The 27568-nt window shown below is 37.6% G+C and overlaps 1 protein-coding gene across 1 annotated transcript in view; it reads left to right on the top strand.

The window, feature by feature from the left end:
• The window catches only part of NFX1 (nuclear transcription factor, X-box binding 1), a gene marked incomplete at both ends in the record, with an annotated part of 65847 nt that overhangs the window by 20835 nt on the left and 17444 nt on the right, over positions 1 to 27568 (top strand). Inside the window, 15 exons of the mRNA XM_082015571.1 lie at positions 3836 to 3907; positions 5554 to 5693; positions 6760 to 6859; positions 6968 to 7185; positions 8259 to 8356; positions 9795 to 9825; positions 10966 to 11048; positions 11485 to 11593; positions 16971 to 17090; positions 17747 to 17826; positions 18160 to 18390; positions 18682 to 18755; positions 21442 to 21543; positions 24520 to 24561; positions 24923 to 25021. Of these exons, the coding sequence (XP_081871697.1) occupies positions 3836 to 3907; positions 5554 to 5693; positions 6760 to 6859; positions 6968 to 7185; positions 8259 to 8356; positions 9795 to 9825; positions 10966 to 11048; positions 11485 to 11593; positions 16971 to 17090; positions 17747 to 17826; positions 18160 to 18390; positions 18682 to 18755; positions 21442 to 21543; positions 24520 to 24561; positions 24923 to 25021 (1599 nt within the window). The remainder of the gene's footprint in view (positions 1 to 3835; positions 3908 to 5553; positions 5694 to 6759; positions 6860 to 6967; positions 7186 to 8258; positions 8357 to 9794; positions 9826 to 10965; positions 11049 to 11484; positions 11594 to 16970; positions 17091 to 17746; positions 17827 to 18159; positions 18391 to 18681; positions 18756 to 21441; positions 21544 to 24519; positions 24562 to 24922; positions 25022 to 27568) is intronic.

Genomic DNA, 27568 nt, shown 5'->3' with positions numbered 1-27568 from the left:
TTGGGGAACCTGCTTTTTGAGTCATGAGATTCTTGCTTAGTTTCTTATCTTTCTTTGTATGTATTGCATCAACAGGATATGGGAGATTTAGATACTTACAGCTATCCCCTGCTCTTTATATCAGAATTATTTATGCAGTGCCTAGGAACAGAATCTGAATTGCTGTATTGTCCAAGTTGTCAGAAACCACACACCGTGTGTCTACACTGCAGCTATCTGACATGACACTATAAGGATCAAACAAACATCATCCCCTTTTCTCCTCGTATGTGACATCAGAGTAATGTTGTTCTCATTGCTTTGCATTAGGATGCTTGTATTTGCTCCCTCTGCCATGTAGTTGAAATGTGCAGAGTACAGGCGCTCTAAGTAAGCTACTGTAATAGTTGTTGGTGGTCTAAACTTCAGCCTCTCTCCTGCTGTCTGCCTTCTGCATGCATTGTGTTATGCTATGTGCTAGGCTTGCGTGAATGATTGTCCTCTGTGGAATGAGCAGCTCTGAGAGTGATGTGACTGGTGATGTAATCTTTTGGTGGTGCCAGTTGTGCTATTCCAAGTGCTGCTTAGGTGGTTACATTATTCTTAATGTAATATGAAGTAGCAAGTTGAAGTGGATCAAAGTGGATTAAGTTACTTGAGAAATTGTTTTCCCTTTAAAACTGAATAAGCATCAGACTCTTGTGGCTGAGAAGAAGGAATTAGATTAAAAGTCATGGGAAAACTTGTGCAACCTTGCGTGTGGGCACATGGATTATTTTTTTAATGATTGCCAATTCCCAGCTATTTCCTCAGTTTGACTTTTTTTAATGTAGATGTCATTGTGGTAATCTCCTTTCCATGGTGTGAAGTTTAGTTAGATGCTTGTTTAAGTGTGGCACTAGGTAGCCCATTTTGGTGAAAGTGAGAGGCTAATTTACACTGTTTTAATAATAAATCTTCAATATTTGCTCAGATTTATTGAAATGGGTTAGTAACCATTTATATGAACAGCTCCCTCGCAGAGCTGAGGAACAGGCAAGCAGCTGTTTGAAAGGGGAGTGCTTTGCTAGTGAGCTGTGGCATGCATGGCACTTCACGAAGTGAGTTCCCTTCACGTTTTTAGTTTAAATACAGTGAAATTCGTTTCGCTCTGTTAGGTTCCACATCAAAGAAACATCTAGCTTAACCTTCAAGAAAGTGTTCCTGATAATAAACTTCATGACAAACTTAAACTTCAAGACTCTGAAGTTGTCCCTGCCAACTGGAACTATGCAAGGCCTTGAGAGCATTTCAAAAAAGTCTTACAAAGGCAGTAAATTAAACTAGTAGAGAGAAAATTTCAACTTTGGTGTATGGTCTTCCTTCATAGATCTTTGGTGCTGTTATCTTTTCCACAGCAGTTACTGGAAGTCCCTTTGGGCTATCTTACAGTATCTAGTATTTTCACTGTCAGACAAATGAAGTTGAATTCTTATTATGTCTAGATGTATCTATCATCACAACCTTTCTTGTGTGCCAGTTCTTTAGAGCAGCAGCAGTAAATTGTGAAATAAATCCTCCATGCTAATGATAGAAAATGAAGTTTCAGTAAAAATAAGACTGCATTCACTGAACAGAAGTTAATAGTGAAGTCTTCAGTCTGTCTTTTTGAGTTTAGCTTGTAACACTGTTAAGTCATTTAACTTTTTTGCTTAGTCCCTTAAAACATACTAAAACTCTAAGGTATCACCCACCTTTATCATCTAATGAGAATTTTTCTGCACTTCCTCTGTGTGTCTACATGCTGAATGAAATTTGAATTTATCTTAACTGTTGTTGTATTGATGAAGTAAATACTGGAACTGTAGATGTCCTGTAGCTTCTGCATAAACCAAATTGTACCAGAGACTTTTGCTAAGTAAGTAGTGTACAAGTGTGTATCTGGTGGGATATATAAAGAATACTTACTTTTAAAGTCAGAAATTTGGTTTCAAAGGATTCATTTTTGCATTACTAGATTTTTTCTGTTCATGTTAACAAAATGACACAAGCTTACTTAACTGTCTCAGAATATATATAAGATACATCTTATCAAAACTTTGAGATGTCTGGAAATTAATTGCATGATACTCTTCTAACAGAAGGAATCTTGCTGTAAGTCTGCAGTCTACTATTATAGGTGTTTATGACTTAAAAATATCTGTGGTCAGTATAAATTGCTGTTGGGTGGTATAGTATCATCAGAAAGTGTGCCAAGACTGGGCTTACAGAAGCAATGTTGATGTTGCTTGAATGACAGTGTTGAGGAAAATACTAGGTAGAAAACCTAATGTGTCAAGATATCTGAAGATGATGTGTCTTCTCCCTTTTCCAAGTTATGACCTAGATCATAGTATTTTGAGCTTATATCTGCTTTTAATCTGATTCTTAAGTTTATAAGCTGGCATCCAGCCTTTAGAATCCTACATCGTTCTGTGAGAATTGATGTCAAGACAGTGAAATATATAGTGCTGTCCTTTTACAAGATGTTTTATGTTGCAGAAGGCCGAAGTTAATTCTCATTGTCTGAAGTTCCACAATACAGTTTTAATTTAATGGTTTTGTTTCTTCCTGTTTCCCTATGTATCATGTTTTCCCTGCTCCAACCTGTTTTGCTCTTTCCTCCCTTACCTCGTGCCTGCTCTGATGCTTATTTAACTGTTCATTATTCCATAAAACTGACCAACAAAGAGGGAAGGTTGTGGTTTCTTTGGTGGTTTGTTTTTTGGTTTTATTTTTGGTGGTGTATTTGTGTTGAATTGCTTTGTCGTGTAATGGCTTGGCTTTACTGTTAGAGCTGGCGTAAGTTGAGCGATAGATTAGGCCTTGTTGTTAACTGGAAGGAATGGTAGGGGAAGAACAGAGCCAGACCACTGTTGACAATGCTGGCATGACTCAATTATATTGCATATGACTATAGTAACTGCTGTACTAATTAGTGCTTGCATAGCAACTGTACTTGGGGAATTTAGGAATTACCATGTAATTGGGTAGCCTGTGTTTTTGGTGGTTTCTTTTTATTTTTGGCTGGGACATCTGGGCTGGTCAGTCCTGCTGATTAATGATTGCTCCACATGAGAGTTGCTATGTTTGTAAAGAAAGGGAACTGAGGGCTAAGGAAGAGTGCAGACAAGTTACTTAAGTATAATTTCACAAGCCTGGGCTTGTCTGTGCCCGACAGAGGTCTTGTATGCAGATAGGGACCATCTAGAGTTTCTTGAAATAGGCGGTGATATCTGATAATCACATAAAGGACTGGCATTGATGACACTCACAGGAAATTGCACTTGATGGTAAGAAAGAAAACTGAGGCAGACTTGCTGCATCTCCTACATGTTGCCTTACAGGAAGAGGAGCAACAACTCTTATGGGTGGTGTTAGAAATGCTGAGTTCAAAGATAAAACCACTAACTCAAAAGAAGAAATTCATAGAGAAGGTTTTGTCTCTAATCTATTTAGGACCTCTGAAGAAAGAAATGTGTTGATGGTTTCGACATGTGGTGTTTGTTTTGAGTGTTATCAGTAGTGAACACAGTTGAGTTGATGCATGCCTGCTGGTGAAATGCAAAATATGGAATGTGTTAGTAGTACTGTTGATTTGACAGCAGCAGGAATACTGAAGTTTTCCTTCATCAGTGACATTTGAGGCTTATGCAACTGTAATCTAATTTTTTTTTTCTCATGTTAATGCTTTTATACCCTGCAGGAGTATAGGTGGCTTGTATAATGTTCTCGTAATGCACTCTGGATTGGGTCTTGGTGGATTGTTTCTCTGGGATTGTAGAAAAGCTAAAGTTAACTTTACAATTTTATTTGCTTTTTTGACTCTACTTTTAAGCCTGTGCCATCCAGGACCTTGCCCTTCATGCCCAGCCTTTGTAACAAAAACGTGTGAATGTGGGCAAACAAGGTGAGAATGCTTCTATTATACAAACAACAGTTTATATAAGAATAGTTTATTAAAAGTCTATATAATAACATTTTTCTTTCTTCTAGTTTATTAAAATTTTACAGAACAAAATTTTTCTGAGCTGTAACTTTTATTTGTGCACTAAAACAATTTCGGGAATTTTACATTTTTAAAAAGTGCAATTACTTTTAATCTTTTAAGAAAAACATATAATAGAGTCTGTGTTAAAATCAATTTATGGTACATGTAGCTGAATTGTATAAGCAGTCTGAGAGTTGATTTGATTTTGAAATCCTATTCTAGTATTTATTTTTATTTTGTAAAAGATACAGAGAAAGAAGTAGAAAAATGTTCACACCTTTTCTATCTTAATAGAACATAACATTGAGTTACTCCATTCCAGAAATAATAATTCCAAAAATAATGTGTACATTTCTAGAAAGCTGTACCAGTAGCGAGAGAGAAGTCTGTAGTATATACCAGACTTGAAGGGTATCTTTTCCTTGAATTTTTGATGCATATAGTGTCATTGCCAACAGCAAAGCTATACTGACCTGTATCTGTGATCTTAGTCAGTTGTTCTGAGTCTTTAGAGTCCCTGTTTCTAGCTACCTAGAACTGATTCTGTGTAGTAGAATATTTGCCTGTGCTCATCTCCAGAACTAAACCAAACAAAAAACTATTTCAGTGTTAGCATTCTTGCTCTAGAAAAAGGTTTTCAGACTTTAACAACTATTGCTGAAAGTTTGAATGTAATTAAGATCTAAGTGATCTTAACTTTTCAAAAGAAGGTACAGCTATTTCTATGGTAGTATGTGCAGTTGAAAGCACTTTGTCTTCAGTAGAAAAACAGATTTTTTTGTAGATTACTGAATTTTATTTTACATAGTAAGATCACCTCCTTTTTTATTCTAGCTATTCCTTGCATTTAAAAGTTTAATGGATGCAACGAACTTTGCTTTATTATTTTTTCCCAGGTCCCAGCCACCTCACCAGATCAGTGGTTTTTGTAATACTACATTTAATGTACAAACTTGCTTCTAAATAGCATTTTTTCATATGTACTGTGTTAACATCCAAGATGCATGGTATGGCACCTTTTGACTTTAAGGTGTTTTAAAGTTACTATTTCAAATGTACATTTTATAGCCATTGTATGAGGCCAGCCAGAATGGAAAAAGAGGAGAATTTATTGTTTTGTCACAATTTTTTACCAATTTAATTAAAAAAACCCAACTCTTTATAGACTACTGACTCACTATGAAGGCCCACATCCCTATCTTTATTGTGCTCAGTCAACTTAGGAAGGTTTAAGTCTTTGGAAAGATGTCTGTAATAGAAATTTCTGCTCTTTTGGCATGATGTATAACCATACATTAGGTTCAAGTTGTACTGTCACTTTTTCTCTCAACAAAATGGAAAAAAAAATATGTAGACTCACTGCTGTGATGTGTTCAACTTTAGGGGGGCAGGAGAGGGGAAGCAGGGGGAAAAATAGGGGGGATTATTTCCGAAAAACTCTTTCATTAATAATTTATGGTCCCTTTCAAAGGCTTTGACATTTTACTGAAAAAGTATTTTCTGTTTTAATAAATGCTCTATAGATACTAAGGTAGTTGACTGACTATGGTGTCATTTCTCTACAGTCATTCAGTTCGCTGTGGCCAATCAACAAAAATACATTGTTCTAATGTATGTGGAAATACTTTAAACTGTGGTAAGCACAGCTGTACTCAAGTGTGCCATGCAGGAAAATGTTCACCTTGCCAATTAACAGTACAGCAAGGTAAGTATTGGAATACCTTATGTATATCCACTCTATACTATGAAAACAAGAAGGTGGAAAAAAAGAGTACCAAGAGGCAAGTGCTTCACTTCTACTTAACAAAACCAAAATATATTGTTAGAATATTTAAAAAATGGAAAATGTGTCACTATCACTATATATTTAAATAAGAATATGAACATGACTAGAAAGAATCCTGCCAACATGATTAGGCTGCTGGAGCATGTGCCCTCTTTAGGACAGGCTGGTAGTACTGGACTTCATTAACTTGAGAAGGCTGACTGGTGGCCTTTCAATAGCTAATAGGAGGTAATCAAGAAGACAGAGACAAGATGTGCATGGTTGGGGAGGATGAGAGACAATGAGCCTAAGTTGAAACTAGCTATGAAGAAAAACTCTTGAAAACCCCCAAGTTTCCAAGACAAGACTCAACTGAATAAAATACTGAGTAATGTGGTTTGACCTCATTGCTGCCTCTGCTTTAAGTGAGGGCTTGGATTAGCTAATCCCCTGTGGGCCCTTTTGACCTGAATTATCCTATGATCCTACTTAATCTTTTACTATAATTCTGAGACTTGATTAAATAGTACATGGAAGAATAGAAAGAGATATAGGAAAGCATATTGCAACAAGCTACTCATGGTTTCTGTTAAAATTTTCTAAACTTGGTCTTGAATGGAAATTAAATTGTCCAAGTATGTGTGCCAGTATACAAATAAATTTTTGTTAAATAGTTTATATAGAACGTTGCAAGGTAGTTTTACCAACTTTTAAGGTAATAATTAACTTCTGTATACTGCTTTAATAAGTAAGCTTTTTGTGCAGATAGTACTTCCCATTTAGTTTTTATCGCCTTATCAAAACAAATAAAACAAGAATTCCAGCTTCTGTAGGACCAAGAATCCTCTATTGCTGAAATAAATCTAAAGAGCAACTTCATTATCCTTCTAAAAACTGACTAACAGTTTTTCCCATTTAACCTTTTTGTATTTGCTGTACTGCTGGAGGTGTTTTGTCACTGGTTTTCTCTTGTGTTGTTTTTTATGGAGTATTGCTTTTCTTTCAGTGTGTTACTGTGGAAGCAACTTTAAAGAAGTATTGTGTGGGACAAAGGAAGAATTCTCTGATGGATTTGGGAATTTCTCATGTCAGAATATATGTGGCAAGTAAGGTCACTATAATTTAGGCTTTTGAACACAAAAAAGCTAACTTTAATCCCACTCATGATCATGATACTCTTAGATAATTCTCCCCCTTTTTTTTTTTCCCCTCAGAAAATTAAATTGTGGGAGGCACAACTGTACACAAGTATGCCATCCTCAGCCTTGCCAGCTCTGTCCACGACTTCCACAAGTAGTGTATCGCTGTCCCTGTGGTCAGACTCCTCTCAGCAAGTTACTGGAGTTAGGATGTGTTGAACGTAAAATATGCACAGACCCTATCCCATCATGTGGAAAAACATGTGGCAAACCTCTTTCCTGTGGTAGCTATGGTAACTAGAACTTTCTGCATCAGAGTATTCAAATTATCTCATTGTTTAAAAAAAAAAAAAGAGTGGCCCTTAACTCTTTCCTTTCAAGGAATAAATATTTGATTAGTGATTTTGGGTTTTAACCGAACTGAGTGTAAAAGCCACTGCAGAGCTTGCAGTCTGGCTGTTTGTTCGTCATGATACCTTAATATCAGGAAATACATTTGTCTAGAAAGCACTAACCCTAGCTAGCCTTTTATAATTTGTTTACATGTACCTTGCCTATATTGGCTGCAGGAATTCCCAGAGAGTAATATGTACTGATGTTTTTTAAAAGCCCGCCTAGATCTTTGACTTTCATGTGGTGACTGGTAGAGATAAATGACTTTGTTCATATGCATCCAGTAAATACTGATTTCCTGCTGCTGTAAGAGGGTCATGAAGTAAAAAGTAGTGTTGGAAAGTTGGAGTAAGTTATGTGCAGAAGCAATTTGACACTTCAGTGCGTGCATTAGGTAACTGAAATGTATTTAACTGTGAGATTGTCTGAAGCTCCAGTTTTATGGACTATGAGATTTGTTAGACTTTAGAGAGGAGAGAAACCAATGCTGTCAAGACGAGGGCTTTTTGTTAATGACTGATCCATTCTGTCAGTCCAAGGACAACAAGGAGAATGGGAATGAGTAATTTAGCTTTTAGTTGAATTTCATTTAACCTAGTAAGTAAAATATGAAGGTATGCATAGTAAGTCATTCTTCTGAGCTGAAAAAGAACAAAAAAAATTCCTTAAAATTCCTGGTAGGATAGTATCACACTATTTTTTTTTATAGGTTCTTTGAAAACGTATACATTTTAAATATTTTTACATGTTAATTGTAGACCTGAAAGTCTAGTCTGTAGATTCAGGATTAAAAAGTTGAAAATATTAGCAAAATTTTATGCATGTTTAACTCAAAATAGTTAATTTGTTTGGAAACCCAGCTGCACATAAGCAGCAACATCTCTGACCAGTGGTGCTCCTAATAAATATTGAGTTCCAGGTCATGGATTTTAATTTTTATTAATTGTTAATCTTTGTATTTTCATTTTGCTAGAGTTTGTTCATACATGTGAAAGCCTTTGCCATGAAGGAGACTGTAGACCATGTTCTCACACGTCAAATATTTATTGTAGGTGTGGCTTCAAAAAAAAGGTGAGCATATAAAGGTTGACCATGGAAACAGTTTATTTTTGTTGTTTTTTAAAGCTGTGGGGAAAGAGGAGCTGAAGTAGTTGAGGAAAGGAAAGCTAAGAAGTATAAGAGGTGCTGTGCTCCTTAGTTGCAAGAACCTCCATTGTGTAATAACTGCTAGACGCCAACTAGATTAAACTGTGAAGCGCTAACATAGGCTACTTACTGTGAAGGCAATTTTTGAAGTATTTTTGAAGAGTTTACACAGAATACTGTTTGCTTAAGCTGGCTGCAGAGTCCTATGTTATCCTGCAGTATTTATATAGCACAAAGAATGGTAGTTTTACCACGAGTAATGTAAACTGAGAGAAGAAAGGTAGCCTAACTTAAAAAGCTTACTAAAACTGTATAGTAGTAGCTTGTGGATTTGTTCTAGAATTTTTTTCAGAGAAAATGAAGCTTTTACTGGTCCCCTTTCTTTGTACATGTATATAGTGACCCAGCAGTTTCTCAGCAATTTTTATATAATTATTAGTATTTTTTCAAGCTATGCTACTTTCTGTAATCATAGCTTTGAAATATTTGGCTACTATCACAGGCACCTTGATGATTTTTCTGACCTGTTATATATCACCTATAAGTAGAGAGGGCTTCTGAATATATAAGTACATAAAAATGACTGAGGCTTTTCTTGAGGTTGGAATAGTTTTCTGCTGCAAGTTATGGGGTAGAAGGCTTCAGGTTGTCTTTCATTTTGAGGCCTGAAACAAAGTAGTGAAGTTTGGGTTTTAGTTTATACAGCTTTTCAAGACACTTGAAAGCTGCTTCTTGAAAAAGTATGAGTGAACTACAGTGATAACTTAAATCAGTCATGAAAAATGTGATGCTCAGTAATGACAGCTCAGAATGTAAAGTTGTGATGACTGAAGGTTTTAAAGGTAGTCGATCAACAATGTTCTTTTCATCACCTTTTATTTTCATGTTGAGACCTTTAATCTAGGTAAACCTCTTTGATCATGAGACTTGGCTTCACTCTCTTGTTCTCTTTTTTTAATCAAGTCAGACTTTTTGGGACAGTTTGTCAGGGCACAAATTTATGTGCTCTGTCAGTGTTCTCTGGGAGAGCGCTTTTGGTTTCCTCCATGCAAGTTTCTGGTTTCTTAGGACAAACTTGTTTCTGGTCACGTCACAGCATTATCTGCTTAATTAAGTGGGGAATACAAAACTACAGTTTTTTTAATTGGTATTGAATCTCTGAAGAAAAAGTATTGTGTTAAGGTTTGAGGATTTTTTTTCCACCTTTTGTTTTGCTTTTGTATATGTTTATATATGTTTCGCTATATGTATGGAAACTGGGAGTGCTGCTTCTTTCTTTATCATGTGACTAGGTGTTTTCTGGATAAGTAAGTTTCAGTTGTTTCATCTGTTTTGACCTAATGGCTCCCTGTTTGTTTCCTAGGAAGTCCCATGTGCTCTCCTCAGAAATAAAGGTACAATGTTATGTTACGTATATAATGTGAAATTATTTTAAAAACAATACACAGCTCATATTAATTTGGGGTTTGATTAAGTTGGCAAACATCTGATCAGTACTGCTTCTTTTATCCATACTTCCCTGCCAAGTTGGTCATTTCTTGACATGCTGCTACTTTTGGGAAGAGGTTTGAAATAACTCTTTCATTTCTATCTGTCTCTTACATAAGGAAAGACTTCAGTATTTGATCTTGAAGATTCCAGTCGTCTATTTCAATTTGAACAGTTTCTTATGCCACCTGCTATAGTCAGAAGGTTGCCCCCCCACCCCCAGCATCCTGTGTATCTTTGGGTCAACTTGCACAGCTCAGATGCAAAGAATGCTTTTGCTCTGCTTTTGCCCAAGTTCCTGGAGAAATACAAGCTTTGGTTCTGCTTCAGAGTTGTATGCTGCTGGTCTTTGCATCTGAGCTTGGCAGAGAGTTCCCATTTGACATGTCTTAGTATTCTGGATGTAGCATCTCAAAATTCACTTCTCTGAAATATTTACTTGATGGACCCCTGTCATACTGAGGTACTTATTTACAAGATACATAAGGTAGGTAGTAATAAGCATATTTCATAATTTGAACTTTTGTCTATGAAGACTTTGCTCTTCAGAATCCAGAAATGATTGCTTTTGATACCTATGGATGGTGATAAGGATGTTCTTTGTTAACACTAGTTTCATGAGCATATCAGCAGTAGTTGTATTTATCTGACTCTTACTGTCTTACCAATTTGAGCAGTCTTAAATTGGATGTTTGTGGTACTCCAGTGTATCAGGATATCCTGTATTCTGTGTTATACTGTGCAGATTTTATGGTGTAAAGACTAATGTGAAATAAACTAGTTTCATGTATTCTGCTCTCCAAAATCCTTCTGAACAAAGGTTTGTTTAAAGGAAGCCAAGTGCTCACATGGGGAATTAATATATAAGAGCAAGTAATTTGAAAGTTTTCTTGCTTACTTAGTCTGTATTAGTCTGTTCTAGACTATGCTTTGCAACAGCCTTAGCGTAATACTGTGATTGCAGCTTTTGTTCTCAGCATAAGCAAAGACCTAAAAGTCATGACTGTTTCTTGTTTTGTTTGTTTGGTTTTTTTTGTTTTTAATAGCTGCTATTACATTCATGTGTGACAAGCGATGCAACAAGAAAAGATCATGTGGACGACACAAGTGTAATGAAGTTTGCTGTGTGGTAAGTTTGCATGTGGTTTTATAAGTTGTTCATTGTGATGTGTGTTTGGTTTTGGTTCTGATGTTAAAAGACTTGTTTTGCTTTTGTATTTTTACGTTTTTGTGCATCTTCAGTCTCTGGTTGCAGTATTGATCATGCTCAAAAAGTTTGTGTGTGTGCATTTATTTCACAACATTTTTTTTATGGGTATCATTATAAATGTAAAACCACATTCCAGCCTAAATGCAGTTAAATCGGGGTAAAGGTGCTTTTGTCAATGCAGAATCCACTTTAAAAATTGTGTATCCATACAATGATGGAAAAACTGTATAGATCTAGCCTAGGCTATTTTTTCCACTGTACAGTTTTGTCAATTAGTAGATTATGACCTCAGAGAGAAAAATAAACCAATGGGGTTTATAGTTTAATTCCGATTTTCTTTTTTGCCTTCCCTTAGGACACAGAACATAAGTGTTCTTTGGTTTGTGGCCGTAAACTCAACTGTGGGCTTCATAGATGTGAAGAACCCTGTCATCGGGGCAGTTGTCAAACATGCTGGCAAACAAGTGAGTTATGTGCAAGAGTATATTATTTCTTATTTATTATAGAAATTTATTCACTTAACTGCTCAGAGTTGGAGAGAGAACGTGATCCAAATTGACCAGAACCTGAAGAATATGCAGTTGACTTTGACTGTATGTTTTTTCATGACGGAGAAGAGTTTACTAAGTGTTGGATTTTAATAGTTAAAATTGAATTCCAGTGAAAATATATTCAGTTATGTATGTTGATCCAGCAATCACTTAAAAAATTTGAGGAATCATGCAAGGGAAAACAGTTTAGAACAATAACTGCTAAGTTAAGGGAACTCTTGTTTAACAATGTAATAACTTAAAGATCTTGAAGTATGTAGTAGAATTTGCTTAGCTGCTTAGAATTCAGACTTTCCCAGCTTGGTACAGTAGTGATTTTTCTCTGGACAGGACCGTTTGTCACAAGATTGTCACAACAACCACATGCAATGCTACAGGCTTCGTGGAGAGTGACTAGAAAGCTGCCAGGTAGAAAAGGGGTGCTGGTTGGCAGCCAGCTGAACATGAGCCAGCAGTGGCCAAGAAGGCCAACAGCATCCTGGCCTGTATCAGAAATAGTGTGGCCAGCAGGAGTAGGGAAGTGATTGTGCCCCTGTACTTGGCACTGGCACTTGGCCACACCTTGAATCCTGTGTTCAGTTTTGGGCCCCACACTACAAGAAGGACATTGAGTTGCTCGAGTCTGCCTGAAGAAGGGCAACGAAGCTGGTGAGGGGTCTGGAGCACAAGTCTTAAGGGGAGCAGCTGAGGGAACTGGGGTTGTTCAATCTGGAGAAGAGGAGGCTGAGGGGAGACCTTATCGCTCTCTACAACTGCCTGAAAAGGGGTTGTGGTGTGGTGAGTGTTGGTCTCTTCTCCTAAGTAACTAGTGATAGGACAAGAGGGGTTTGAGACAGCTCCCTCAAGTTGCGCTAGGGGAGGTTTAGAGTGGGTATTAGGGAAAAATTTCTTCACTGAGAGAGTGGTCAAATATCGGAACAGGCTGCCCAGGGAAGTGGTGGAGTCACCATCACTGGAAGCATTCAAAAAACGTGTAGATGTATCACCTCAGGACATGGTTTAGTGGGCGTGGTGGTGTTGGGTTGATGCTTGGACTTGCTGATCTTAAAGGTCTTTTCCAACCTTAATGATTCTATGACCTGAAGAAGTAAGAGATGTCAGTCATGTGTCAGCCTTTCTGTTTATGTTCTAAATGGTGAAAATTAGTACTGAATTGCTAGAAATAGATTTACAGCCAGCATGTATTAATTTTCTTATTGAACTATTAAAATATTTTTAATACCGAACTATTTAAAGATTTAAGTTGGTGCAATAGCTTTTGACTATGTACTCTATTAAAAGCTGTGCCAGCTGAATATACTAGTTTTTTTACAACTCCTTTTTACCACTTGGTGTAGGGGACCGTATGTTGATTATTTTTCACCATTATAATAGGTAGATAATACTAAATTTTCTGGGTTTTGGCCTGAAGCAGACAGAAGAATGCTTTTATGTTTCCTTTTGCCAGCAGAACCTTTAGTTGATCTGGAACATCTTCATATGTGATAGCAGTTTTATTTTTTTTTTCCTGAGTCTCATATTTTAATATATCTTTCCCCTTTCTTTATGTAGATGTAGCTTATCACAGAAATTATAAGCTATTTATTAAATGCAGTTTTTGAAAGTTGGGCAGAAAAAGCCCTTAATGGATTCTTCAGCTTGTATCCATCCTTCCACTCAGTGTTTGCTTAAGAAGTTTGAAAGTTTTCTTTAAATCGGTCATCATTAAGTCTTACAGCTGCAAATTCTAGGCTTATTTTCGCATCTGCTGTAATCTACAGTAAAACTGAGGGGCGAGTGTTGGAATATAAATATTCACCTGTAGTTCCACTTGAGCTTTCATGAAATACAGTCTTTTGGACAGTACTGATATGGACATAGTCAAAGACCTCCATTTTTATGGAGACCAACTTTTTGTGGAAACATCCTGGAAAAGAGAAGGTACTAGAGCCTCTAAAGCTCATTGTGGTTGAAATAGCATTGTAGTATGTCTTAATAGCCTATGAATATGATGTGCATGCTGACTGTACCTTTCTAAAAAAATAAATGTTTCTGTGTCCAAACACTTCTCTTGACAAAGCAAAATAGTAATCTGAACATCTCAGAGGTCCTGTTAGTAACTTGTGGTCTAGTTGAGTCAGAACACACAGATTTTTGAGCAGTGATTTCCCCCCCCCCCCTGGATTTCATGAGTTTGATCTTCAAGGTCATTAAACTTCTCCACATTGCTGCAGTGTTTTTGAGGATTGTGTTTCACTCTCAGACCTAAGTTTCAGGTGCCTGTCTTAGCCTGGAGAGACCTGAGGATTGCCTCCCCTTGTAAATTGTTCCACTGTTGGGGGTGATGCAATTGAGAGGTCAAGCTTCAGTGCTGAAATTGGCAGCGAGGCTGTTTCCTGAGCACAGGAAAAACAGCTACCTACTCAAGGAACCAGATACTTATAATCATTTAGCTTAAACCTTTGTGTCCCTGAAGCCTCCCATTTTGAATCCGTCCAGAGGTAAATGAGCTAAGCAGTACCTTCAAAGGTTTTTTACCCGCTTTCCATGGATGCTGATAGTTGAGACTTCAGAGGCATACATTGTGTGATTCTGACCCTGTAGCTGATAGGGAATGCTTCTCTGCACTAAGTAGCCCATCATTGTCTTTGATTCACCTGTCTAGCCATGACTTTGCAGTTGGGCTGCATCAGCTATGGTATTGTGTGCTGTGGCATGGTCAGCTGCAAGCTGCTTGCCACTCATTAGATTGGATTTCTTGTCCCTGCCTCCATCTCCGCTACTGGTTTTGCTGAGAATGGTGAGGGCTGACATCAACATGCAGTACTAGAGTGCATCTACACTTCTGTGTGCTTCCCAGGCACTTTTACCTTTCCAGTGTGATTTCCTCAGTGCTAAGAGGTGAGGTCCCTTTCTGTGCCAGGATCTCTTTATACACATCCAGTCTACTTCAAGACAGCAATACGTTTCTTGGGGAAAATAAATGATGGCAGCATTAGACAGCTTTTTAAAAATCTGTCAGATGATGTATTTCTACTCTTTAGATCAGACCTCTCTGCACTCCCTCACCATTATCCTGGTTAGTGCTAGCTAAAGAACCTTCATTAGAGTTAAGATTCTTTACCTATCACTTCATCAATACCAAGCGGCCAGTGTAGCTGTCTAACACTCGGGTCTTCCAGGGACCTTGGTCTCTGGTCTTTCATCCTCCTGGACCAGAGAACATTTGTGGTTTTGAAGCCTGGAGGGTTATAGGTTGTTTCAAGACCTATAGTGAGGAACAACAAAAGCCCTACTCTTTCCCATGTTTGCTTTCCATAGAAAAATCCATGGATGTTCTGAAACTTCTCAGGTTTTTCTACTTCCTCCTTCTAACTCTTAACGTTTTATTCTCCCCAGCATTCTTATTTGCTTGTTTATTGTAATTGAGTCTCCTTAGACAAAAATTACAATCCTTTCTAGTTGCTGCGCTCTAAGATGCGTGGGCAAATGACTAGGACCTGGCCTGAGATTCAACTGACTGAACAGACTATAAAAAGCAACCAGACATGCAAAATTTCTGAATGTAACAAAAAACACAGTGAAAAGCTGACAAAAGTTTCAGATAGCACTATGAGGAATGGATGGATTTCACAGATGTTAAGGGTGAGAGATGACTGAACTTCACACATAATTGGAGGAGGGAGGTATTTGGAACCTTTCTGGGAGTGGAATATTGCAAGGCCAGCAGAACTTAGGTACTTGTGTGATGCTGGGATGACCTAGCTAATGATAGCCAAAATAGCAGATTAGGTACAGATGTAGCTAAACTGGGACCAATGGGGAGAAATTTATTTTGGTAAAATATTTGGGAGGAATCAAGGTGGATGCACTGGAAAATGGAGAGAAGGGGAGATAAAAGGCAGCATTTGCTCAAATGAAGCTGCTGGTCAGTGCACTTCTCTGACAGAGCCCTGTGCACCTCATGGCAACTGTCTATCATGTCCTAATTAAGGATATGATTTAATATCTCTCAGTGTAATCTCATTCTCTGTTCTGTGTGTGAGAGGTCTAAGTGCCAGCAACTGCAGACTTGGCTGCAGATCCTGTGAGGAAATATGTCTCTATGAGAGCAAGTGGAGACACCAGACATACTTACACCATATCCCAGCAGCTGGAGAATGGGATCACAAGTTATAGGGGTCCCTTGGTCTGGGTGCTAGCACTTGGAGGGACCAGGGTGTATGTCCGATTCCCTTGTTAATTTCAGGCCTCTGTGTGCCTGTGTATGTCTGGATGATTTGCTAATGAACTTCCTTCAAAGCTGGACTGACTGGCTAGTAGGAGGAGATCCACTTCTGGAAATACCCAAGGTTTCAGCCAGTGACTGCGTAAGGGATCTGTCCAGCTGCAGATATTAGGCAGAGCCTGTGCTAATGAGATCCATGAATGTGGTGTGCATGTGAATCTACAGCGTCTGTGTGCGTGTATATGTGTCCTCTCACTAATGAACTTCAATCCTTATGAGCTGGAGAGGAGGAAGAGGACTTGGCTATTGGTATTTCTGTTTATGTGAATCTTGTTGTTCAGTTGTCTCTGTGTTAGTCTGTATGTGTGAACCTCATGAGGTCCAACAAGGCCACATGCAGGGGTTGCACTTGGGTCGGGGCAACCCCTGCTATCAGTACAGGCTGGGGGATGAAGGGATTGAGAGCAGCCCTGCCAAGAAGGACTTAGGGGCACTGGTGGATGTAAAGATGTACATGAGCTGGCAATGTGTGCTTGTAGCCCAGAAGGCTGACCGTATCCTGGGCTGCATCCATGGAAGTGTGGCCAGCAGGTCAAGGGAGGTGATTCTGCCCCTCGACTCTGCTCTGGTGAGAACCCCACCTGGAGTACTGTGTCCAGCTCTGGAGCCCTCAGCACAGGAAAGACATGGACCTGTTGGAGTGGGTCCAGAAGAGGGCTACAAAAACAACCAGAGGGATGGAGCACCTCTCCTATGAGGACAGACTCATCATGTTTTAGTTGGGATGGTGTATATAAGTATTTCTATTCCTTGGTTTATTTTATCACTGGGGTTTGGAATCTTGTGTAAGAGTTTAAAATCTGTTTAAAATGCTGCTGTCAGAGTGTCAAATAATTCCTAATGAAGGATAATAGTGCGGTTTTCTTGTAGGAGCCACAAAAGCTAATAAATTCACTACAGTGGTCCTTAATATCAAAAAACGAAGCTGGAGTAAAAGACTTGCATGTTATTTAAAGATTTCTCATAGCGGAGAAGTACAAATAAATGTAGCCATTGGGATATATTTGACTTGTTTTTTTTCAGGTTTTGACGAGTTAACTTGTTATTGCGGTGAATCTGTGATTTACCCCCCTGTCCCCTGTGGCACTCAACCCCCAGAGTGTAAAAAAACATGCACCAGGCCACATGACTGTGATCATCCAGGTAACTCAGGCCATTCAGTTTTGCTGGGGTTTTTTGGTTTTTTTTAATGAAAATGTAGGAAAGCGTACATAGGTCTGCTTGAAAATATGCTTTTTATTAGATGCCTTTTCAGTTGTTGTGAATATTTCCAAAAGTCTACACTTAAGACAGCCAACTAACAACTTGCCATGAATACTAGTAGTGGTACTTCTGACTGGTAAGAGCACTAGATTTTTTTCTAATCATTATTAATAATTACAACACATTAAATGCTATATTCCAAAGATTAAGTGCTCTATTGAAACAGTAGGATAATCTAGTTAACAGTTTCTACGCTCCTTGGAATTACATTGGCTGATGACAAAAATATAGCACAGGTCAAACAGATATGCTTTCTGACAAATTCTGTCTGATAGTATAACCCTGCTCAGAAGTTACAAAATGCTCTACTGTTTAATTTAGAAAATATGGAAGAATACTAATCTAAAAACCTGCCATCATAATTTTTAGAGTACTTTAAAGAACAGATTATCCTTGCATGAAGCATCATAGTTCCCATAAATGGTGTAGTCCCGAGATGCAAACTCATGTTTAATAGTCTTTACTGTCTCCTTTAATGCATTTGACTGAAGTATGGTAATAAAACTGTGCTGGCTTCTGTATTTCTGTGACTGCAGTGTACCATTCATGTCATAGTGAGGAGAAATGTCCACCCTGTACCTATCTCACTCAGAAGTGGTGTATGGGCAAGCATGAAGTAAGTCTGGACACTTAATGTTTTGGAATATTAAATGTTCTAGGACTGTAGGCTTAGATTTTTGTGACCTCTTTGGTATGGAATATGTTACTGGAGTTTGACCTTCATGTGATTAAATTTAGAAAAGGATATCTTTTATGCCATATGCATTCAGACCAACTGCTACATTGGGCTGTGACATAAAGAAAAACTCAGTCTTTGTCCTAAGTTATTTTAGTATTATGATTCTTGCATGGACAGTGCTAACTGAAGGTATGAACAGTAAAAGTACTTTGAGATTTGTACTTATAACTTCTCATTTACAGTTGTCATCTCTTTCCTCCCCTCTTCCAGCTGCGAAGTAATATTCCTTGTCATCTCACTGACATTTCCTGCGGACTTCGCTGCAATCAAATGTTAAAATGTGGAATGCACAAATGTAAAAGAATCTGTCATAAAGGAGAATGTCTTATAGATGAAGAGTGTAAACAGCCATGTACTATCCCAAGGCTATATTGTAATCATCCCTGTATGGCTCCATGTCATCCTTCTTCACCCTGCCCAACAACATCCTGCTGTGCAAAGGTTACATACCCAAAGAAAATTCACAGACGAATTGTATGGTTTAATTATCAGCCAATAACAGTTGTAACAAAAAAATGACATGTTTGTATATTGACAGCATGACATTTTTTCTGTAAACTTAAAATACTGATTTAAAAAAAAAAAAACAACAAAACTATTCCTCACTTTTAATTAGCAATTATTCCACTACAATGTGACTTTTTAAAGGAATAAATTTACCTCCCTCACACCCCTCCATGGCCGTAAAAAGGCAAAAGTTTAAAAAAGCTGCTCTCTTTTGTGTTACAACAGGTTGATCTTCAGTGTGAATGTGGAAGAAGAAAGGAGAGTATGATTTGCTCAGAAGCATCTAATACATATCAAAGGTTTGTACTATAGTAATTCTTTTAATTCCTTACTGGGCTTACTTCTTTGCAGTTTGATTGAATTTCAGGCTTGACTAAATATATTTAATTCACAAGCTTTTTCTTTTTTTTTTTTTGGTACTTTCACATATGGTTTCTTTTTTGTATTCCCCTGAGCTTTCATACCAGTTATGCTGTACTAGAACACATTCCTCTTTGCTGCTGTTAGTCTAACTGTAGTAGTGTGCAAAGCTTGAATCTCCTATCCATGGAACTCTGCTCTACTCACGTAGAGCAATTAGATACAGACTAGTTGGGCAGCTCCAGATTCAGGCTCCTGAATGTAGGTGATTACAGTCCGTGTGTGAGTTGCTGTCTGTTTCCCTTAATGTGTGATGGAATGTAGTCAATACAGATGATGGAAGCTAAACAGTGATTTAAAGTCATTCTGAAATAGCTAATTTTAAACAGGAGAGCTTTGGCATCTAAATCTTGGTTCTTAATATGCAAAACAAGTCCTACCCAAATCCATTTATTGCAATTGATTTGTCTCCAGATTCCATTTCTAAACTGACTTTTCTTTCTGTCATATGAGAGAGGGCAAGGAATGGACAAGGAAAATAAAAAAAAGTAGGGCTTTTCATTTCTTGAAATGAAAATAGCAAACTAGTAATAATAATAATAAAAAAAATCTTCCTGTGAGGCTGTGATTGAGAGGGAGTAAAAAAATTAATCTGGAGAGTTGATATGCAACCCGAGTTCTTCTCTGCATCCCAGCTGATAGCAGAGCACAGTCACAGATTCTTCCTGTCTTTTAAAGAAAGCTTCCTAATGTTTGTTTTATTTGGAACTGCTATTTGAGGGCCTGATACCAGCCCATCTTAGGATATGTTGCTTTGTTCCTACTGAACAGTGCCCAGATTAAAATTCTGACAGAAGATGGCTTAGCATCTACGTAATAGGTGCTTAATAGTACCTAATGAAAACAAGGAGAAAAATGTGTTAATCGGCAACAGTTAAGAACAGTTGTAGTCAGTACTAAGTTGAATGCAAGATAGACTTACAGGAGTGGTGATAATTTTTTCTTTTTTAGAATAAATTTTTTTTTTCTTGTTAAGATCTATCTCTATGAGTACAAATCAGAAGACTGACTCAACTTTGAAATACCAGTTTAAATTGATACATGCTTTTCATTACCTTCCAGCTTATCATTAATGTAATTACAAGTCCAAAGTTTTAGAAGGCTGTTTCTATAGCTCAGGCACTGTTTCTCCACTGTTTCTATAGCTCAGGCACTGCAAAAGTAATCATTCAAGGAAATGGTTCTTTGAAGTCAGTGAGAGTCCTTGCATGCATAAGCTAAATGTGTATTTATCTAATCGGAGACCAAGTCAAGAGGAAGGGAAAGAAATAATCAGTTTAAAGCAAGTGTTTGTATCTGTTCATTCAAATGTGTTCATGTTTGTTTACAAATTACTCTTGGCCCTTGTGATATTAACAAAAGCATTATTTAATGCTAGCTAAGTTTGTGTAACTCAAACTGTTCAGGTTGCTGAAAAATTAAATAGTGTTCTGATTTTGTGGGAGTTAGGTTCAGCTTTTTCCCACCATCTGTACACTTGGGAAAGAAAGAAAACCAACCAACCAAAAAAAAAACCAAAACCCCAAGTACAACAAAGTAACTCTTGTAATACTGCTGTGGAAAGGTCAGCAAGTTAATGGGGTATCCAAGTTTTCTCAAAAATGTTTGAGGAGTGATAAAACAGCTCAGAGCTTTGTCAGTGAATGCTGGTGAAAGATTGCCCAAGGGAACAGGAAAGGGCATGTGCTACTATACACATGATACAAATTATGATGTCATATCTTCCAATGGCCCATTACCTAGACTTTGTCACCACCTGATAAATATGAAGCTGATGGTGCCTCTCTGTGCTTTTTGGTTTTTTTTGTAATATGATTATCCTCTTTCCTGATAGATAATCAGTTCTCTATGTGATGCAAAACATAGGGATAAACATATCCTTTTATCTGAATTTAACAGAAAATATGGTTCAGAGGATAGAATGTTCCATTTTCAGGGTTTTGTTTGAGAACGGCATGCGTTGTTTCACTGAAAACTTGCTATATATTTTAGTTACAGAAATTTTAGCAAGAAGATCAGACTGGAGAGGCTTGTTATTGAAAGAAAATTCTAACAGTCTCAGTAGGCTTTTTTTGTTCTTTCCTTATGACTTGTATCATCCATATTTTCTAAGCAAATTTCTAAGTACTTTATAAATTCACTTTACAGGTTTCAGTTGCACACAGTTCAGGAAGGATCACATAAAAATTAAAAAGGCAATTAAAGCTATATGGTCAGCTGTAGTTTGAATATTAAGCAGGTGAGAAGAAAAAGTAATCGCATTGCCTAGTTTAGACTTGCTTAGAATTGATGCTCTGAAAAATTCCCTGAAGAAGTGTGTCCATTTGTTAGTCTTGCTCCTAGTTGCTTGAGGTAGATGAGAGACAGTAACTTCCTTAATTTACATGGCTAGATTAGACTCCTGGAACTAGGTGATGTGGAACTAGAGTCCCATTCTGTAATCTGATGAGGAAATGGTCAGTCTGTCTTACTTCTTCCACCTGGAGGTCTAAACCTGCAGCTTCATACACCTTTTCAAAGGTTTATGTGTTTCCTTAAATGAAATCTAACGCTCTTCTTTTTCAGAATAGCTGCTATATCTATAGCCACTAAGTTAACAGATCTACAGCTTGGGGATTCAGTGGAAATCAGTAGGCTTATTACAAAAAAAGAAATGAAGCAGGCCAGGTAAGGAGATACATGTAGAAACATATTTTGTACTCTTGTGTGTACCTGAAACATGGGCGACATGGAAAATGCATAATATCATGAGCAAAATCCCAGCTAAAAGAGGAAGACTTTAAATAGCCTGACTCTACTGTAACAATACTGCTAAAAGAGTATTTTGCAATTCCTTAGCAGTTCATGTTTTTGCCTTCATGTAGAATGAGTTCTCTGTCATTGGCTGGTTTGTTGTTATAACAATATAATTGTGGTTTCAGAGTTTCTTTCTACCCAGCAAACTCCTTTAGAGTTCCTCTGGATTATTTCAGATTTCTAGACAGTATAACTTTTTGCTATTATCCTGTTTCAGCGTCCAGCATTCATTCCTGGATGATTAATAGGGCATATTTTTCCCCTAGTTGTCATCTTACTATTTACAATATTTTTGTATTACTCTTTTTAGATTTCTTACATTTCTGTCTCAGTTTGATTGGCTCTTCTGTCTTCTCATTCTGGCTGGCACTGCAAATCTGCTTTTAAGTCACAAAAAGACTTGTGACTTAAGTTTGATTGTCTGTTCCTCCTGATGTTCCTCAGGATTGGAATAGCTTGTCTTTTTACTTTCAGTATTATTTCTATAAGGAATTGTCAAGTTTCTACAACATCCTTCTGTCAGAAACTTGACTTCCTGAAGTCTTTGCCCTTCAAGTCCCTAATTTCTGCTTTTATTTTATTTTCTGTTACCATCTCTCCTATGTTAATTGTGAATCTGATTATTTCAGAGTCAGTCTGTTATGTGTGTTAAAATCTAATCTTCCTTTATATTGTGTAAAGTCAAAATAGTGAAATTTCACATACAGTTGCTTCATGACTTCCTATATCACAGCATACTGGAAGACCTTGTGCTGGTCATTCTGTTCTGTTTATTTGTTTGTCTCTGAAACTGGAGCACATAATTACCAAGTCCTTCTGGATAATTTTCTACACTGAAATAATTCTAACTCTATACAAGATGAACTAACACCAGAAAAGACATATGGGAGCACCTGCTCATCCCAGTCTTCAGCTTTGTTCTAGCTGGGCCAGTGTCATACTTCAGAAGAAAATGGGGGGAAAACACAAGGTAAAAGAGAGAGCTGTACTGATTCCTACACGCAACTTTAAGAGCGTGGTATTAGTACTGTATAAGCATGGTATAAGAAAGACAACAAATAGGAAACAATAATTGAGTGGTCTTTTAGCCTACTCTGTTTCAGTTAATTGAATACTCAAAAATGTACAATATAAGCATTAATTTTTGTCTCTAGAATTACTGTAGAATAATCTCTGCTTTACCCAGATAGAGCCTCAACTACTTCGTTCCTATTTGTATCACAGTGCCAACCAGATACAAATATACTCAACAATATGAAGCCAACTTCAGCTTCTAAAAAAAAAAGTCACTCTTTAAAGAAAGCAACCATTTGGCAGTGCTAGAACTTGGAGGGCGAAGATGAGGGTGTGGGGTGGTAGAAGAAGCAGGGATGAATTTTTCAGCTACTGAAGCTGCAAGTCTGTCATAACAGCTGTATACTTGCCAGGAGAGCAAATCAGACACCAGTGTGTCTCTTCGTGTCCCAGCCTTTGTAGTGTGTAATATAAATGGTCTTGTAGTTGCTGCCGCACATCTTTCTGTGTGGACAGACTTTGGGTACTGTGTGGACTGTGTGCCCTTTCCCTGAATAGTTGAAATTACCAGATTACTTTTCTTTGTGTAAATCTTTCCTAATATGATATCTGCACTGTGGCAGGTAGCCTTTATTCAAAGAGCCAGAGGAAGTATTCTCCCTTCCCCACTCTTCTCATCTACCAAATACCAGGGCAGGGCGGGAAAGAGATGGTGGCACATAAAATATTTATTATTAAATTTCTAGTTAATTGTCAAAGTAACTTACAAATCTGCTTTGTTCATTTACAATAGCAGAATATTTTATGCAAACTGCAGAGAATTCATTTCTTTGTTTCTCTGGTCCTGCCTGTAGACATGTTATACTTTAGTTTGGTTTCCTTATTAGGGCTTGGGGTGTTTTTTTGTGACAAATTTGGTCAGTCCTAGAGTAGCTTCTCTAAATTGGCTACAATCCTCTTTTAGAGCAGGAGAAAATGATTCTTAAAGCAAATGAATTTAAACAGTACCAGGTTGATCTTGGAGTGCAAGTATGTTATCTTTCTTCTGCCTTCTTTGAGGAAAAGCACCAAAAGTTCTGGATCCTATAGCTCTGTGTCTCCAAACATAATACATGTCACTGAATGAACCAGTTTCCCCTGGAGAAATTAATTGTTTGAAATAAGGGAACTATTATCAACAGAATCAATTTACTTAAGCAGTCTAAAGGGCAGAATTTTGTAACTGCCACCCTGAAATTCTGGAGAACTCTTGATCCTTCTCTGACATTTTAATCCCTTAAAATTATAAAATACCTTTCAAAGATGAGACAGAAAAATTAAATTCATAACTCTACTGACACTAGAAGTTGTGGGTTCAGTTGAAATACTGATATATTTTTTTTTTATGGTGAATCATAATCCTCCATATGCATAGCGAACTTTCCTGTTTTCCCTGACTGATAATTTTTTCTGATGTGACCTTGTCACATCTTCCTTTGCAAATTTCCTATCCTTCCTAGCATCCCCTCAATGCTGATATCAGTTGCATTTTTTTCTCAAATGATCTAATTTACCAATATAATAAAACCTAATTCAGAAGCTGTTTTTTTTTCTCAGCTTCTATATGGCTTTTGTAATTACAGCTTCTGTTCAAGACCTGGAGAAGGGCTCGTGTGCTCAAACATCTTGGTTGGTTGGTTGTAGCTGCATTATCTGATCTAATACAATAAACTGTTCTCACACACTCTCCTTATTTCTTTAGGCTGTGATAACAATATGACACCAACAAAGCTACAATTTGAAAAGTATGAGTAACAGCAGTGATTCTAATTGTATTTTTCTTTCATAATTCAGGTTGCAGTGTGATGAAGAATGCTTAGCTCTTCAGAGGAACAGGTGGGCGATGAATTCGCTTGCTTTTTTCAGAAGAAGTCTAGGTTCGGAAAGTTAATGCTATGTGGGAAAAAAGCCTTTCCTGCATGACCTAGAGAACTGATAAATGTGGAGATGATTCCTGTGTTACAGGGATCTGTATTGAGTGATCTGAGATCTCACTGGAATATTCTAGTGAAAACTCCTAAATGAGTGGTTTCAAATGTACAGACTATCTTTTGCGAGCTGTTCATCTGTATTAGTAACCCTTATCTTTACTCTTCAATGACAACATGCTTGGGAGGCTGACAGGATTTGTATGTTTGTTTTTGTTTGGTTGTGTTTTTGTTATGTTTTGTTTTTTCCCTCCTACCCTCAAATTTAGGCGTCTTGCTGAGGCTCTTGAAATAGATGATAATTCTGATCCTTTTAACATCCGTTCTTCTGGACCAAAGTACAGCGACCTTTTAAAAGAAGATGCAAGGTATGTGTTCTAATGATGACAGGTGTCACAGATAAACAGTGTTGAGAGCAAGATGTGAAATGCGGGATAGTTCCATTTACTCTAAAAATGCCCATGTTTATTCTTCTCTCTAGCCTTGGCAATAGGTGATAATTGAGGCAAAGGTGGTGATGTGCACTTCTCAAGACCTCCAGAATGAGAACCTGAAAAGTAAAAAGTTTCTGATGGGTTGCTTTGTTCTGTAACAGGACCAGGTTTAGAATGGGAACATCGTTTTCCACCATTCTTCTCACTATGAATTAGTACCTGTACTTCTTGCATCTCTACTGCTTTCGTACACAACCAACCCCCATCTCGGTGCTCATTGCAAACTTTTCAAGACAAAGACAAAATTGATAGCTAAGTAATGAAATATGCTTATTAGCCTGACATTATTTCCCTCCACCAGCCTCATTTATTTTTTTACCTTACTGCCTTTATTTTAAAAATGAAGAAACAGAATTAATAAAACACTTGATTGATGCAGAGCTAAGCCTATGCCAGTGTTGACTGCAGAGAGAGCTGCTAGACTGAAACATGAAAAATGAGACAATAGAAAGTCAAGGTAATATCAAAGGTATGACAGTAATAAATACTATGCAATCTAGAATGACAGGAAGGGATCAGACACACTTTTAAAAAAATCCTTAAATGATAAGTGCCATCTAAGAAGTTTTTACTCTTGTGTGTGTGTTTGTAGGCATGGCATTAATTTTTACAAGCTCTAAGTCTTTTAGTATAGCTCAATCTGTTTTGCTCTTGCTTCATTATCTTAACGATACATAAATTTCATATTTTTGTGAGGATGCTTTCTGCTTGAAAATCCTTCGTTTAAGTTGGTGATGTGTTGAGACAAATAAAAATTTTACATAAATAGCCATACAGAATTTAAGAGTAAATCACCTCTTGCTTTACTCCCAACTGATTAGCTTACTGTAAGATAAGAGGTGAATGCTTTCATTGTGAAGGTAGTGTTTTCTTAGTATTTGCACTTAAAAGTGGTATTTTATAAGAACTATTTTCTTAAGCATATATAGAATATGTTTTGCTCTACCTGCTTCAGAAAACAAAGCACACATTATCACTTCCTTACTATGTTGAATATCTTGTGTGTGTAGTCCCCTCCCTTTTTTTGGAGTACAATCCAGTCTCACCTTCCTATCAGCCATTTTCTTCCCATAGTGCATTGTTCATCTTTCATGAACAGAACTGACCAGAATCATGCCTTGTGTTCCAGATGGTCTGACGGATACCTTGAAAAGTAGCCTTAATGCTTCCACACTTCTCTATGAGAATATCTCTTCTCAGTTATTCTGCGATTGTACTTGAATTTCCTTTGTAGCCACTTTATATTGGTAACTCACGATAAACTAATATACCCAGGCTATCCTTACTGATTCACAGCTTAAAGCAAAAGTTTTTGTTAGTCTTCAGGTCAATGACTTTGCATATTGAATTACTGGATTTCATACATCTAGTCTTCAAGATAAATTATTTTCTCCCTCTATCTTGCTTTACATGAGCAGCAATCAATTTGTAAAGCTTTGGCTTTATGAACTTACTTCCTTGACTGCTCTTGATCTTTTCTTTTGTCTCAGCAGTCTTGCAAAAGATCTGGGTTTCCCTCGTGGCAGCAGCATCTGCAAAGTGTATCTATTACAGTATTTTTTCAGGTAGCTCAGCATTTTTTCTAAGTTTTGAAAGATGCGTTTATTCTTGCTTGAGCAGGTCACTCCAGTAATGCAAGAGTTCAGGGCTTGTGGCTTTCTGCAGAGTGTAAGTTATACAGCTATGTATGGGATCTCAGAATGATGAGAAATATGACAGCTGCCTTCCTGTGCATTCAGGGTCGCTGCCTCAAGAAGGTGGCTGCTGCCAAAACTATGAGTAGAATGCTGTGATATTATCTTGTTTAGGGGATCCATTGATCTGTGAAGCTGTTACATTGTCAAGAGCTGAAAAAAATGCACATCTACAAATGAGAACTCGAGAGAGCTGAGAGAAGACTGATTTTGAGCTGTAATCTTTAATTACAGAACCCTAAACCTCCAAGTACAACTCCAGGTAACAAGAAGATGAGTAAGTGGAAGCATGCAAAGATAATATGTCATCTTTGTAGGAGAATGGCAGGAGAAGGGAGCACCAGGAATAGTATGGTAACGCTGCTGCATGCTGATCTTGCTGATGTGTTTGTCAGAATCTGACAAGGAGAGAGGAAAAAAGTCTCTACATGATACAGCTTTACATGAGGAGATACTCTGCTGCCAAGGGGGATCCATCTTCTAGCACGGAGATGACTGCCAGCACAACTGAGCACAGATAAGGGGGTACAGATTCACTGGATGGACACTTCGGGACTGACCTTTTTAAGAGGCTCCAGAAATAGACACAGAGAGCAAACAAATGCTCAAGTTGGCCCATTGACACGAAGTTGGAGGGTAGACTGGCACAGGTATCGATGCCCAGTTTGACAAGGATGGTGCTAGGGCTGCTGTTTGAATTAAGACTTCTGGGGAAGAAGAGGAGGCC

This window comes from Phaethon aethereus, assembly GCF_964289735.1.
Source record: "Phaethon aethereus genome assembly, chromosome: 2".
Taxonomy (NCBI): domain Eukaryota; kingdom Metazoa; phylum Chordata; class Aves; order Phaethontiformes; family Phaethontidae; genus Phaethon; species Phaethon aethereus.
The sequence above is the reverse complement of the archived record's forward strand: the minus strand, read 5'-3'. Positions and strand labels throughout refer to the sequence as shown.